This window comes from Eutrigla gurnardus (assembly GCF_963514095.1).
Source record: "Eutrigla gurnardus genome assembly, chromosome: 18".
Taxonomy (NCBI): Eukaryota; Metazoa; Chordata; class Actinopteri; order Perciformes; family Triglidae; genus Eutrigla; species Eutrigla gurnardus.
This window is the reverse complement of record NC_139929.1, coordinates 16,352,200-16,368,734: the sequence shown is the minus strand read 5'-3', so window position 1 is coordinate 16,368,734 and position 16,535 is coordinate 16,352,200. Positions and strand designations below refer to the sequence as shown.

The 16,535-nt window shown below is 42.9% G+C and overlaps 1 protein-coding gene across 2 annotated transcripts; it reads right to left on the bottom strand.

Moving 5' to 3' along the window:
* Positions 1-5,240: 5,240 nt before the first annotated feature.
* LOC311029053 (uncharacterized protein) lies at positions 5,241-16,187 on the bottom strand. 2 transcript variants are annotated; one of them, XR_014598841.1, is made up of 5 exons: positions 15,988-16,180; positions 11,695-11,816; positions 11,387-11,573; positions 9,769-9,814; positions 5,241-9,120 (listed from the first exon to the last, which is right to left on the bottom strand). XR_014598841.1 is itself a non-coding variant. In XM_084033928.1 (4 exons), the coding sequence occupies exons 1-4, from the start codon at positions 16,080-16,082 to the stop codon at positions 9,117-9,119; spliced, it is 408 nt and encodes a 135-aa protein (XP_083890054.1). In that variant the 5' UTR covers positions 16,083-16,187; the 3' UTR covers positions 5,241-9,116. The 2 variants fall into 2 exon arrangements, 1 of the variants encoding a protein (XP_083890054.1); XM_084033928.1 differs by lacking the exon at positions 9,769-9,814 and having other exon boundaries at positions 15,988-16,187.
* Between the last annotated feature and the right edge of the window lie 348 nt (positions 16,188-16,535).

Below are 16,535 nucleotides of genomic sequence, written 5' to 3'. Positions count from 1 at the left end.
AAACTAGATGAATTTTAGAGTCAGAAATGGTCCAACTGACTATAAAGAGTTGTACATGATGGGTTTTAACGTTTCATCTGAGCATGCTTGCAAAATGTTGCTCAATGTATTTCACTCTATAATCAAAACTTTTGCCAGGATGAAAGGTCATATGACCAGTGGAATTAATCCTCATAGGTGGTGACTTTCTCCAGTTAATAGTATTTCTCATAACTACAGTACACTCAGCCACCACTAGATGGTCAAATAGATCCACTAACAAATGAAAAGCCTGTTACAGCCCTTATACACTCACTGGCCACTTTATTAGGTACAACTGTCCAACTGCTCGTTAACGCAAATTTCTAATCAGCTAATCACATGGCAGCAACTCAATGCATTTAGGCATGTAGACATGGTCAACGACGATCTGCTGCAGTTCAAACTGAGCATCAGAATGGGGAATAAAGGTGATTTAAGTGACTTTGAACGTGGCATGGTTGTTGGTGCCAGACGGGCTAGTCTGAGTATTTCAGAAACTGCTGATCTACTGGGATTTTCACGCACAACCATCTCTAGGGTTTACAGAAAATGGTCAGAAAAAGAGAAAATATCCAGTGAGCGGCAGTTCTGTGGGCGCAAATGCCTTGTTGATGCCAGAGGTCAGAGGAGAATGGCCAGACTGGTTTGAGCTGATAGAAAGGCAACAGTAACTCAAATAACCACTCGTTACAACCAAGGTATGCAGAAGAGCATCTCTGAACGCACAACACGTCGAACCTTGAGGTGGATGGGCTGAGTGATTTTATAGATTTTTTTAGCCACGAGTATCGATACATTAAGTCCCATTCAAATCCCCCTAGCACTCTGCTCGCTGCGCCGAGAGACGGCCGCGCAGGATCGCGATGCTTCGCGTCTGGTCTGAACTGCACTATCGGTTAACAAAAGGCGCCGAAAGGAAGCGTGCTTCGTTCGCGGTGCTTCAGCGGCCGCCCGGTTCACGCCGGCATGACGCCATGTTCACACCAGCTGCTGCAAAGCGTCACGGCCACATGATCCGCTGCCCCCCAGTTCAGACCAGGCGCGTATTTCTCCGCGACGGTCGACAAGCGCTTCTGCTCAGCTGTTATTCATTCAGAGCTATTTTTTTCATCGTGGGTAAGTAAATAACCTCATGAAATTAATAAGCCATATTACTGTAGACACCCAAAACCCCACCCCCCGCACCGTAGCCAGCCCACTCCGTTGCTCTGTGTATGTGTGTGCGTGTGTGTGTGCTTTGTAAGTTACAGTTTGCACTTCAATAAATTTAACTTATTTTCTCACCACATATTTGATTTATTTTGTCCAGCATTTGCAAGCTGGAGACTCTCTGTCCAGTCAGAGCCATATATTGTGTAATTGATTCTTTCAGTTGATATTAATTCAATCCAAGTAAATGGAACACTCACAAGATGTCACCAAAATCACACTGTACCTTTTAAATCTTTCAGAAAATGATGTAAGTGTATCGAATTATATCGAGTCGTATCGAATCGTATCGTTGACTGAATATCGTGATTTGTATCGTATCGTGAGCTGAATATCGTATATCGTATCGTATCGTGAGATTAGTGTATCGCTACAGCCCTAGGATGGGCTACAGCAGCAGAAGACCACACCGGGTGCCACTCCTATCAGCTAAGAACAGGAAACTGAGGCTACAATTCGCACAGGCTCACCAAAATTGGACAATATAAGATTGGAAAAACGTTGCCTGGTCTGATGAGTCTCGATTTCTGCTGCGACATTCTGATGGTAGGGTCAGAATTTGGCGTCAACAACATGAAAGCATGGATCCATCCTGCCTTGTATCAACGGTTCAGGCTGGTGGTGGTGGTGTAATGGTGTGGGGGATATTTTCTTAGCACACTTTGGGCCCATTAGTACCAATTGAGCATCGTGTCAACGCCACAGCCTACCGAGCCTACAGAGTATTGTTGCTGACCATGTCCATCCCTTTATGACCAGTGTACCCATCTTCTGATGGCTACTTCCAGCAGGATAACGCGCCATGTCATAAAGCGCCAATCATCTCAGACTGGTTTCTTGAACATGACAATGAGTTCACTGTACTTAAATGGCCTCCACAGTCACCAGATCTCATAGAGCACCTTTGGGATGTGGTGGAACGGGACATTTGCATCATGGATGTGCAGCCGACAAATCTGCAGCAATATTGACATGATGCTATCATGTCAATATGGACCAAACTCTCTGAGGAATGTTTCCAGTACCTTGTTGAATCCATACCACGAAGGATTAAGGCAGTTCTGAAGGCAAAAGGGGGTCCAACCCGGTACTAGCAAGGTGTACCTAATAAAGTGGCAGGTGAGTGTATATTGCTGCTTGTCGTCTGTGTAGCTGTACAAAATACAAGATAAGCTCTTTGTCAGCCTCTCTTATCAGTTTAGTGCCATTAAATGAATCCCAGGTAACCCAGTTGTGAGGCTGCTGGCTGGAGCAAGTGTTGCAGGATAACCAGTGCAGTGCTCGTCTTATGATGACACAGGATGGAAAAACACACTCAAAATAATTGCTCTGAAGACTATGACACATGAAGTGAAGCAGCCATGCCTTTCCCAGTTGATGTCATGGCTAATAATACGAAGCAGATTGTATTGTCTCTGTGTGAATGTCTCTGGTAAAAACCATTCAGCGAAGGGAAAGACGAGAACACAAAGTACTTTGCCAGCAAACATACACACGCAGCAATGATTTTACATCTCAGTCCACCCAGTCTAATGGATGTTTTATCGAACCATCACCATAACAGTTTGTGTGTTGCCACAGCCAAGAACAAAAAGGGAACACCCACTTGAATAATGTGAAAACTGTTGAAGCCCCACCTAACACACGGTATTTAAAGTAGATAGCATCCAGCATAGCATTGTGATTAATATGGTCATTGAGAACCTCCCTGCAGAGTGGAATGTGGCCCCGGGCACCAAATCTTCTGTTTGTCGTGCCAATACTCAGCATACCTTTTCACTTTTCATGGCATGTAAACACTGCGATGGGAAAACATGCTGGTTAAGGCTTAATCATCAAGCAGCAGCAAGAGTGTAAACATAAACACTAAATTAACACAAACAAAACATCAGTTATTGTTGGAATTAATACATTTATTTATAAAATATATATATTAAACACTTTCACTGTGCAAATAAGAGCAAGCACTGTATAAAACACTATGTTTGACATCAAATGTTAACATACAGTATGATTACATGTCATCTTAGAATTAAAAAATAAACAACCTTTTACAACACAACTTTTACATTTTCAATAAATTTGTTTTTATGCTAGCAACATTCACAACAATGTATTTAAATCTTCAAAAACATGGAAGAAAACAGACCTTAAACAGAAGTATCACATGAAAGCAGATTTATCAACATTACCTCAGCAGCTCTTGTTAATAAGCAGGATGAAATGCAAATCTAAAGATAAGCCTTATGTCTGATACTTAAAGCAACTACACAGACGTATATCCCTCACTGATGCCATGCAACTGTCCAACCTATAGATATTAAACAATGCAGATTGCTGATCTGCAGTTATATACAGTAAACTGTACATATATACTATAATCCTTAGAACTATGCTGATGATATCATGCTTGCTCATTTGATGACTTTTTCACATGACAGCACAACCACCACTTTTGAAAAGGACATCATGCAGACATAAAAACTGTCCCTATTGACCTCACGTCTCCTTGGTGACATTAAGAGAGCAGACAAGCAGAGGAGGTCACTTTACATACTAGCTGTTAGTCCACCTTCCTTTTATAGATAATGAAGTTCAGGATCACAGACACTTGACAGAAGGTAGGATTTATAACAGTAAATTCTGCTATCACAATTCTGTCTCTTTTTCTTTGTCTTCCCCTGTGTCTAAGTAGTATTCATCATCAGTTGTTGTGTCTGAGTCACTGTCTGAAGACTCCTCAAAGGTGCTCAGGCTGGATACATAGCCCCTGGAGGGAAGAAGCCCTCTGGGGGACAGGCTGTCCACTTGCTGTGACACTCCTGATGAACTGGGAAAGTTAGGGGAGGAAAGGCTGGGAGGTTTGGACATGCGTCTGGACACTGGTGACAGAGGAGGTGTTGGAGGAGGTGTTGGAGGACCCTCTGTATCCCAAGAAAAGTGACAAGTGTTCATGTTAGGGCTCCGAAGTCGGGCAGAGTGGGAGGTTGTGGTAGTAACAGGTGGACAAGCGGAGACTTCTGAGCTCCAATTTGCCAAGCACCTGGTCAGTGATCGAGGAAGAGACCTCGATCGCATTTTACCAGGGTCACTGGTATACGATAGTTGACGATCCTTACCAGACTGGAAATCATATTCTGTTGTCCAATTAGGAGTAACAGACCACTGATCCAAGTCCTTGCTAGTGAACCCACATGTCAAGGCAGATTCAGAGAGGTCACCCACACTCATGAACCTGGATCCAGTGGAAATGCGCCCAGGCCCTGAGGGTCGACTGGACAGTACCGAACTTACAGAAAACGACCTCCCAGGCTCAATGCCATACTTTAAGTTTGCATAGGAGGATACCAAGCATTCTTTGTCCTGTACTGGACATGGGCTTGGAGGACCAGTGGATGCCCGGCTTCTTCTTGAACCCCCCAGGCTGATTCCCTCTCCCGGCTCACATGATGAGGGGGATTCTCTGCGACGATGTAGTTTTGGGCTATAGAAGACACTGTCGTCTATAACATCTGGTGAGGTAAATGGTGAGACGGGGGAAAGAGCATTGAAGGGGGAGAAGGGGCTCCTAGGACTGGATGCAGACTTAAGTAACAGATTAGGATAATCAGCAGAGTTAGGGCTCCTTCCAGGACTGGGATCTCTACTGGGATCTCGACAGGAGAGGAATGGCTTTGTTTGTTTATAATCTGCCCTGTTGTCTTTGTAAAAGTCCAATTGGTGTGTTGTTGGGCTGTGGATTGTCAAATGAGGTTGATTTTGATATTCCATGTGTTCCACACAGGCATTTTGCTCATCTTGGTCAGTTTCTGGATTTGATTTGTCTGACCAAATGCAAAGCTGATCTCCTGCCATCGTGCTCTCAGCAGCTGAGGGTGGTATGAGAGAGTATTTGTTTTGTTCCCATCTATTGGTACCCTCTGTTCCCTTTTCACTGTTCTTCATCACCACCGCTTCTTCCTGCACTTGGTGGTCTAGTTTTGGGGTTCTCTTAACAGTGATGTCACTGACACTTGATCCACTCAAAGAAGATGTTTGGGAGGCTCGCTTCCATTTCCATGGAAACAATACATCATCATCAGACCGTCTGGTGCTAAATGTTTGTTTCAGTCTGTTCAGGACCTGGTCCACTTTGTTATTAGTCTTGGTAGCCCTCTCGGAGTCTGACCTTGACAAACCAGAGTTTGGTGTGCTGACACTTTTCTTCAGTGCAAACCGGCTTTTCTTTGAACTTTGTTCATTGTTGCTCTCCACTGAAAAAAATCTGCTTTTGCTCAGTACACTCTCCTTCATTCTTCTTTTAGAGCTCTCCCCAGGGGGCTGACTCTCTGTTGAGCTGCTGCCACTGGAGCTCTGATCTGAATGGCTTTGTGGTTCTCTTGTAACTTCCTTACTTTGTACTCTGTGTGACTGTGGGCTTAATGTGGTCTCCATGGAAACCTGTGTGTTTGCAGTATGTTGCAAAGACTTAGGTGCAGTCTTCTTTGGAGCAGCTGTACCTGCATTTACTTTAGATTTAATGCTGTAAACCAGTGTCTCAGTTACATATTTTGAGGAGGAGTCGTGTGCCTCATCAAATCTGTTTGTAACAAGTAATATCTCACCATTCTGGGGATCTTGGCTGTTGTTTTTGTTGTGATTATTGTTGACTTGATCAGATTCTGAAATGCTACAATTTTTACTTCCTTGTGTGTCAGCTCTTTTTTGGAAAGAGAACGATAGGGGCTGAGGTAGGCTCATAGGTGACAGAGGGGATTTGGATGTGGGAAAAGTCCTGGCTGCAACTGGATCATTACATATGGAGAGATGTGGAGTATAATTGGACTGAGACTGTTGGAAGAGGGGTGATCTGGGTACTATAGTCTTAGCTTCTCCATGTGTTGATCTGGTAGACATGAGGGTGGAGTATGGTGGGGAGCTATATCGAAGCTTATAACCACTTGAAAAGTCAGAAGGGAGGGAGAGAGCAGCAGAAGAATGACACTGTAGTGTGCCAGACTCCACTGATAGTGTCCTCTCCTGTCTGGGTGTGGTTAAGTCCCGTCGTCCATGGTCAAAGATTGTTGTCTCGCTATGTCTTTGCTTGGACCTCTCTCGCTCTGTAGATGTTAAATCAGCAGCATCAGATGACAAGGATCGACACTTTCCTTGTTTCACCACCTGTATGCTGGAGGTCTTAGGTGTAGGGGAGCAAAGAGGAGATGTGTTTGTGGTTGGACTGCTTAATCTTTGAAAAGAAAAGATGGATGGAACTTTGATGCTTTTTGGGGACACGGAGCACATTGGGACCAGAGATGGCTCAGGATTCTCGACTGTGATGGGCTCAGAATGCTTCAGATCCACTGAGTCCTCCCATGTTACTCGTCTCACTTTCTTTCCCCCTACACGGGGGCGCAGTTTCTTTGGGTCGCTTTCTGGGCTGCTTGAGAATGTCCTTTCCTCCTTAGGACTGGCAGTGGCCGAGTAGTTAGGGTCAGTAATGATAGGGCTGGCAGTCGGGGTTAAGAGAGAAGAAACAGTGGTTAGAGAAGATGCAATGGCAGGGGTGACAGGAGGAGTAAGGAGGGGTGTGCTGGGGACAGTAGTGGCTGCAGGATGGCTGCCAGTGATAAAAGAATAGCTGGGGGAAGCAGTAGATACAGGACTGTAGTTTGTTTTAGAGGAAGCACTGACTGTGGGATTCAGCACTGACTGTGGGATTCTGTGGGACACAGTCTTAGGGTGAAAAGGCTTTTGAACAGAAGCATAGCTTCTTTCAAAGGCAAGTGGTGTTGCATTGGCTGTGAATTTGGGTGTATGGGATGAAGGGTATGTTGAAGCATGGATATTGGTCTGTGAAACATTAATGTTTGGTGTTAGGGGGAGACCAGAGGTAGTTTTAAGGAAAGGAGCTTGACTAGTGTTGGTGTTAGCAAGAGAAAGAGATGGTTTGGTAGACTTTTGAGAGTCCTTGTTTTGTGAAGATGTGGGGGTCCTGTTGGTTTTGGATGTACAATAATTATTATTGTAATTGCTGCTGCTCTCGGTGGGTTCATTTGAGCTCTTGGGATTTAACAAAGTAGGTGGCAATTCAGTTACATTTACTGTAAATGAACTATTATTTGCATCATGCCTGCTGAGCTCTTTAGGATGACTCAGTGTTGTTTGCTCTGTTGCTCTGCTTATTTTAGAACTAAACAAAACATCTGGCAAACTATGAGGCTTTTGTGGTTCTCTGCTCTTTAAATTGGAGACATATTGCTGTTTGACAAGCTGGCCTGATCCGTGGTCAGGTGAATCCTCAGCATTTCTTTGTTTGAAGATGCGAGTTCCCCCCTGTGTCTTCATAATAAGGTTCATGTTACCTTTGCGAACAGAGTCTGTGGTGTTATTGTTGTCTCTGTTATTTGGGATTTGACTACTAAATCTCTTGTTGTCAGTTGGACTTGGAGATGCCAAGTCTCTATTATCATTGTAGGGTGGAACTAAGGGTGTGATTGATTTTTCTTTGATGCTCATTGTGTCATTGAGGGTTAGAGGGGAACTGCCTTCTTGGCTAACTTGTTTCCACCAGGAAGTGGATGTTAGAGTGGTCCTTCTAGGGAGGGAACCGGTATTTAGGAGGGCAGATCGGTCATATGGGGAATGTCTTGGTGAAGAAGCATAGCTCTCTGACAATACATCTGTACCTTTATCTGAACTCCTGCAATTATCTTGCCCTTGTGATTGTCCTCGAATTGGAAATTCCTGTTTGAAACATGAAACACTGGACTGGGTCCTATTCGTTGTTGGATGTTGTTGGGAAAAGGGTCCGTCTTTGTCCGTGGGTGATGCCGAAAAGAACCGTGTTTCAAACGTGTTCCTTTCTCTTTGATTGGAGGATGATGGGGAAAGGATAGGCCCTGTTTCAGTTGTCCTATAAGAACTGGACGACAGGGAGAGGAGGGGCTTTGACCTCTCTTGGCCATTATTATTTAGAAAGGTTTGAGAATGATGTGTTGTGAATAATTGTCCATCTCGATCACTTGGTGAACTGCCCAGAGACGAAGGATTTATCTCAGAGAAGGTGGAGGCTGCATTAGAGCTCCTGCCATTTGAGTTGAATCTTCTTAAAGACAGAAGCAGACTGCTGGTGATTGGTTTTGAACTTGACACTCCACCCTGATGACCAGTTTGTGGATTTCTCTGTTCATGTGGGTCAAGAGAGAGGGGAGAGAAGGGTGATGCAGCTGTGGATACAGGGCTTACAGCACCTGCGTCCATTTTGCTATTGCCCAGCCTTCCAGCATTTACATCCAAAGAGACCGTCTGGATCATTTTCCTCTTTGATTCATAGTCCAAGCTTGCCGGACCACTCTTAGATGACCAGCCCACTGTATTCCTCCTGGTACCCAGAAATGGCACCCTAAATTGGGCTTGTGATCCATCGTTCAGTGACTTGTCCACAGTGTCCTGAAAGCGCTCATGTGCACGGTTTGCCGCAGTGTTTGTCACGTCTTGTAAACTCCCCTGGGCTTCAGAATTGCCAGTTCCCTCTGGTCTTTTGGTCCGTCTTAGACGGCTATTCCAGTGTGGGGCAAGAACCGTTACCACAGAGGAAGACAACATGGTTCTAGTAGGGTCGGATAGATAAGTTGGATGTTCTTTTATATCTTCTTCTAACTTAACTGATCTAGTGCCAGTCCTTGGTTGCGGCCCACATGGAAGTATGTGCAAGCCATTACAATCATGTGGTCCAAACTCCCCATTTGAGAAACTGTGAGTTATGCTCAAGTCCTTGGTAGCCTCCAGTTCATTGCAAACAACTGTGATAACCTCTTCTTTCTTCTTGGTTGGAAATGGTATCCTTTCAGAAAACTGGTCACTGGTCACCGTTATAGAGGCGTCTAGTGGTGACGCATGTCCATTCACCTGTTAAAAGAAAAATAATTATTACACTAAAAACACTTTAACATGATTCAATGTGATCCCACACTAGATTTTTGTATTATAACCACAGATCAGCTATGTTAAGTGGTATCATTAAAGCCTAACTTCTTTTCATATATCAATGTCATATCATACCAATGCAAATTACTTTGCAACCAAGTAAAATGCTTTTTGGCATTTACAGTAAGTAACGCAACAGTAGCCTGCTATTTGAATTGCAAATTGTGTGCTGGTAGAGGCCAGAGCTCTGTTAAAGCTGCTGTTCCCATGGTGCAACTATTTGAGAGATTCAGACCTGGACAAACAGGTTATTTTGAAAGACGTGAGACTTCCAAGGACACACACACACAAAAGCACACACACCCTGTCCCTTCTAACGCCTAATGCCGTCTGCAACGACAGGCAATGTCCCTTGTTATTGTTTCACAGATAATTACTTCATGTGGATTCCCATGAACTGCAATGGCTTTTAAACTGTTGTCTTAGCTACTGTAAATATTGATTTGCTGTGAATATTTAGGACTGATTGGGAATGAAAGTTGTAATTTATCTGTTTTGATGGCATTCTACATGATTCAGGCATGAGAACATTATGATATTAATGAGATTAAGATTATGGCAATTTTTTACCTGACAGGTGCTGTTCTCAGTCTCAGCCCTCCGTATTTCAGTTAAGCTGTCAGAACAGGAGAGAGAAAACATGAGGCATACTAGATAGGAATACACCACTCACTTAACTGTAGATTGGACATAATGGTATGCAAAAATTCATATGAACACTGACGATGGCTTCTTTCAGGAAACTGATCTAATCTGATATGATGAATATGGTTGCTGTAGAACTTTTATTATATACTTGTTGCATAATTGGAGGGAGGAAATATACGTTATTATTGTTATTGCTGGATGTTATGCACATCAAAAATGAAGGAAAAGAAAATAAACTTTCACTGATGTATAATGGCCAACTTTTTATTTGTTTGAGAATCATAATGAAGCCTGATAAAAGAAGAAATAAAACTAAAAGTAAAATCTTGGCCTTGGCTTGATGTTTGACATGTTTGAGCTTGGTTAGGTTTCACATGGCAAGGCACTTGCATTAAGACCGACCAGCTAAAAACATCATGAACATGATGAACGGGGTGTGAAAAGTAATTGTTTTATAATTTGATTACCGATAATATGTAAAGTAAAAGCTAAAAAAAAAAAAGCTACCAACCTCAGAAATAAAATGAATAATATAAGTGGTATCTTGTCTGCTTTAAAATCATCACATTTCACATGGACACGCCCAGTCTACCTGTCCTCTACTGTTTTTGTGTGAAACATTCAAGAGATTAGATGTCTCACATTTGTACAGTGCAATGCTGATCAGCAGGATAGTTCGCATTCCTCCTCTCGTCCCTCTTTCCCTCTCAGTTTACGGAATCGTTTTCTCACCATCACATGTGCACTGAGGTTACACCCCATAAGCATTTATGAAAGCACTAACAAGGCATTTTTGTGTTAGACATGATGACACTTGATCACACATGAACATGCTGTACACACACACACATCACAGACACGATAACACTGTAAATGTCATGCTGGAAGAGGTGTGGTCTCTTGAACCAATAAAGCAAGGTTGATGAATGGCATCTATTGATACAGCTATTGTAATCTCTGGCACACATTGCATCACATATAGACATGCAAATATATGCTCAAGGGAAAAAAGTGCAGTACATGCACATAAAAAACCTTTGCCACCAAAGACAATGTCAAGGGCAATTATTATGTCATATCAGATTATGGAGATGGTTCAGTTCCCTCAGGATAAGTCCAACCTTAAATGACCTCCAAAGGTCTTTTGACTGACTTGAGGAAGTACTGTCACGCAGAAAATCAGTCTGACCAGGAATTTGAGGTCACATAACTAGGTGCACTTCCTTGTTTATACAAGGAGTTGACCCTTCCAGATGGTGTCACATTCTTAAGCGTGCAGACAGGGTTCAGTGGTTCAGTTACTGTTTGACTAGACGTTAGAGAGGACTTGTGATTTCAGTGAGCAGAGACCTCAGAAACAGCTGCAGGGACATTGGTCTGTACAGTTTCATACCAACACCTCACTGTTGGAAATGTTTAGGGAATGGCAAAACACGTTTAAGCTAATAAGCAGCTAATAAATACATCATGGGTGTTACAAATCAACACTCAACTTCATTAATACTTGTCTCAGGGTAAAGCTATTCCTTGCTTTGCTTACCTGCGCAGACAGGGGTCTAAATTCTTCTTGAGTCTCTTCTCTGACTTATCAGGTCCATGATGTCTGGAGAGTCTGAAGAGGAGGGAGGAGGTGAATCTGGGTCCAATGGGGTTCTGGGTCTGGACCGTTGACTCGCCACAGTGAGCTGCCTCTTCCTTTCTTAGTCTGTCAGCCCTTAATATTATTGCTGTAATAGATGCAGAACAGGGGGTTACGCTCCGGTCCCTTTTTTAATCGGTTAAGAGAATAGTGAAGAGTACAATAATAAATGTGGTGGTTTGTTTCGTGTGTGTGTGCATGCAAGTCACCTTTGTGTGTTTCTTCCTGTCTGATGGCTGATGGGTGACACTGATGTCCGGTTGGAGTTTCAGCACCATCATCACGATTCTCCTGCTTGAACTTTTCAGCGAACGTTTCATCCTGCTCTCCCCTAAAAAAACAAAACAGAGAAGTTGAGGGAATTCATTTACATTAATTATAACAATTGACTAATCAATTAAGACTTTTACTTCAGTGGTTTCTTGCATGTTATGTTGCATGCCCACAAAACAGTCAAGCTTAAATGTTAAGCATCTCATTTCTTGCAAAGCATTAAGTTTGTGGCCTTCCAGGCCCAAGCAGGGCTGATATATTTCTGTAGAATACTTTTAATCATTAATGATTTTCTCCATACAATGTCAGAAAATAGAGAAGAATATATTGCTCCAACACAAGTTAACATAAAATTAAATTTAGTGCTAAGATAGGAGAAACAGCCATGCTTTCCGTGATCATATCAGTTCCACAGTGCTGGACTGATAGGCTGTAGTTATATAACAGCTCTACTCTGCTCACTCCACACTTTCTCTTACAACCAGAGCTAACACTCCCACTCACACACTCACTAAAACATGCACACCCAAGTTTACTGCTGCAACTCAACGCTGAACCCACGCTACGGTGCCAACAGCTGAGCACGGTGGCGACACCAGAACAAAGATGAGGCGGTTATCAAAAGGAATGTGCGTGTCACAACAACCTTTGTCCATTAAACATGACAAATTAAATGTCACAGTGTGTTCCAGGATCCCTCCCTCTAGTGTTTCTGCAACCTGTGATACTTCAAGTGATCACAAAGTGAAGCATTTCGATTTTTCTTTTTTAAAAACAAGGACTATATCTGCCTCTCCCTCTCCACCTTGCCTTCAGGGGCTCCTCATTGGCCTCATTAGTGCTTGATCTCCGTTTGGCTATTGTTTAAGCCTGACATGACATGACATGACATGAAAGAGGGAGAAGCAGGGAGGAATATAAGGAGGGAGGATCATGCTCATAACAGAGAATTCAATGCCACGCCGACACGCCTTCCCGGTGGATGGTACTGAGTGTTTTTAATCCTACCTCTCCCCGAGGCAGCAGAAGAATCACGTCATTACAGACACCAGCATTAGTGCATGTAACCCTGTAGGTCACCATGAAGGAAGAGATGACTGAGCGTGAGGAGCTGCTGTTTAGACAGCATTCCTGCAAACTGAGTTGGCGTAGTTTACATACATAGTGTTTGGTGTCAGCGCGTCTGAAGTGGGTTATAAATTGGATTGCATTCCCGGAAGCGTTTCACTGTATGGCTGCAGCTTAACGATTATTTTCACTGTAAGTGAATCGGCGGTGGAATCTGTTGATTATTTTAAGATTAATGGTTCAGCCCACAAAAGGAAAATATTGAAAGTGCCCATCACAAATCTCTTCATCTTCGGTTTGCTTGTTTTGTAAAACCAACAGCATGAAACCCAAATATATTCCTTTAATGATTATATAAGAGCAGCAACATTACATGTTTTGAGAAGGATTTTTCCTAGAAAAATAATTATCAAAATTGCTGCTGATTTCTTTCTTCCGTCAAATCAATTCTATCAACTAATTGAGTAGCTTTTTCAGTCCGAACAGCATCACATTGTCTGTTGTCGATCTGCTGCTGCAAATGTGGATACATACAAGACATGGTGGACCAAATTAGACAAAACAAGCTATTCATGGTTGTATGCGTCAACCTAAGCTCTGGGAAATGTTCATTATTTCCTGAAATTACATAAACCATAAAGATAAATCCATTGATGGAGAAAATAATCAGCTGTATAATCAATATCAGTTGCAGCCATACTGTTTCGTTAGTATTTTTGAGTTTACATAGCAATTCTTACACAACAACACAAATTGTAACAGTTGGGTGTCAAGAGGATTCAGGTTGGTGGGAAACTCGCTGCATGCCATTAGCGGTCTGGTCATGTGACCAAAATACGAGCTGTCAGCATCACAACAATTTATAATTCTATTAGAGTTGTGATTCTTCTTCCTAACATAAACGTGAATATTTATTTCTCCATTTATAAGGCTGCAATTAAAGAATATTCTCATTATTTGTCTACATTAATCCATGAATCATTTGGTCGAAAAATAAAAAAAAATCCAGATTAATAGTGACAGTTCACAAGTCACAATTTCAGACTCCAAATTGACACAAATTGTTTAATTTATCTGACCAACAGTCCAAACCCCCAAAAAGATTTAATTTACCTTCACAGAATCCACCAAATAGTTTTACTTTAGAGTATAGCTGGAACCAGTGAATTTGACATAACACTTAATTCAGCTCTATTTGTATATATATATATATTTTTATATTATAATATCATGTTATCAATTTACCTAAGTTACTCATCAAGCATTGCACATACGATGAACTACTAAACAAACTCCTGCAGTACAAATATTACCAGTTGGAAATCACCAACAGACTTGATCAGCATAAAAATCAATCAACAAGAACTTTGATAATTGATTAATGATGTCAGTCTGACTATCAATTATATTAATAAAAGAAAATAACTGTTGGTCTCAACTAGTTCAGGGCCTAGTTTTTCCAAATGCGTTGTGGTTTAAGGACACTCTTTTTTCAGGGCTGCATGGTGCTCTAGTGTTTGGCGCTGTCACAACAAGAGGGGCCGGGCTGGACTCTGGGTTCAGGCAGCCTGTGTGGAGATTGAAGCCGGGCTACGACAGTCTGAAGACATGCAGGTTAGGTTAATTGAGGACTCTAAATTGCCTGTAGGTGTGAATGTGAGCGTAACTGCTTGTCTATGTGTCAGCCCTGTTACACACTGGTGGCCTGTACAGCTCCCATTACAGATAACAAATGGATTTTGATTTACGTTTTTAAGGGTTAAATTAAAAGCTTACAGGCATTAGAGCCAATAATGACTTCTAATCCCATGCCTGCAAACAACCTGCAACCTCCAGTCAACCGTGCAGCCATGGAGCACATTATCCCAACTGTGTGAATATGCCTGTTTGTTGTGATGATGTGCGAGCTGCTGAATAATTGTTGTCTTTGTCAGGCTCTTTGGGCTGCTCCATTATGCTAAGCGTGGCTCGTACAAGTATGTTGGTGTATTCCTCACCGGAGGTCAGGCTGGCTGTGGGTGTGTGCCCACAACTGCCAGCTAACACTTACATAACCACATGGATGCAGCCTTAACTTAAGTGTGGGTGTGTACTCAACGCTGACTAAAGCATGCAATGTTCTGCAAAATGATTAACACCCTGAACTCCTTTCCCAGATTCACCCAAAGACAACTTAATGACTTTGCTGTGACTACGTGAGTGGTAACAAAAAGGAGACTTGTTCTGCTTGCTCCCACGCCTTTGGTGTCTATCACACTTCCAGGGAAGGGTTTATTTATTTGGCCTATAGATGGGAACACAGTTCAGAGGGTATTAGCAGGAGGATGTGTGCAGATAATCAACAGAGGAAGGGCTTTGGACATGCACAGGCAGAAGAAGCGGGTATTCATGGCAGCAGTTCTGTTGAACTGCAGGATTGGATGTGCATGTATGAGCTCGCCTGCTCAGCCACTAAAACGGAACTGAAACACATCAACCTGATGATGCTGGTTTACAGTGTTAGTTTAGTGTGTGACAAATGATGCATGGTTGGTATACATTCAATACACGAGAGGCCTGCATAATAACCACAGTGTGAGTCCTGCCTTCAGAATCCGCTTGGAAACAATCTCTAAAATTGAACTCGAGTGATCACAACAAACCGAATTCAACCATCTGTCAACGTACGTAAACCAAGACCGAGAGGAACACACGTTAAGGACAAATCGTTCGCAGCTACTTTCCATCAACAGCACGTTTGTATTTGTAGAACAAATTAACCAGTAAAACGGATTTTCTTCCAGTTCGCTCCCGACTTGTCCCCGCCTCCATCTGCTGTCAAACGCAGCATGGTGGCCCGTGTCGGTCGGCGAGCCGACTGGGGAGGGAAACGTTCAAATTAAAGGAAAAGCTTAGTGCCGAATTAACTCAAAGTGGGTCATGAATCGTGAGTCGTTTCGGTTTGACTGCGAGAGACGTGGATGTTCCCGGACACGAGTTGGGACATTAGACGCACTAAAATATATACGCAGTTCGGCGCGGATACAAAATAAAGTCTCCAGCAAGCAAACGGGAACGTAAAAACTGCGTAGCCACATTTAACATGTCGACAAGAAGCACAATAAATACATGATAGTTACTAAGCGGTCGGTAAAATCCCCTTTAGAGACGTGTTCACCTACCTGGTTGAGCTCCGCGCTGCTGTCCCGTGCGGAGGCGCTGCTCTCTCTCCTCCTACAACTCTGAGCTCCAACTCGACTGCGTCACTTGTTGACATCCTATTTGAACCGCTCCAGTGAGGCTACGTTACTGAGGCCGACGAGACGACGCATCTTAAAAATGTAGCGTGGAATTTACAGCAGCCGAATCCGCAAACAGCCCACTTAATGTCAATGTGTCAGCGTGGAGGTGAAAGTTCAACACCTCCTGGCTGCCAAGGTGAGCGGAACAAGTGCGGACATGGCATGACTGCTGGCTGCGTCCCTTTCCAGAAAAGTCCCCCACTTCGGTCAGTTCCTTCCCAGGACACGTCGGCTGCCTGGTGCCTTGTGTCCTTCTGCAATGCCTTGTACACATCACTTGTGCTGATTGTCTCTTAAAAATATATATAGCCCTTTTTTTTCAGATTTATTTTGTGCAAAATCTTAAATACGAACTCTTATAAATTACAAGATGCACATAAAAATAAATAAATATGGCCAGTGGTGCTTTCAAACTTTTAAGAAACAGT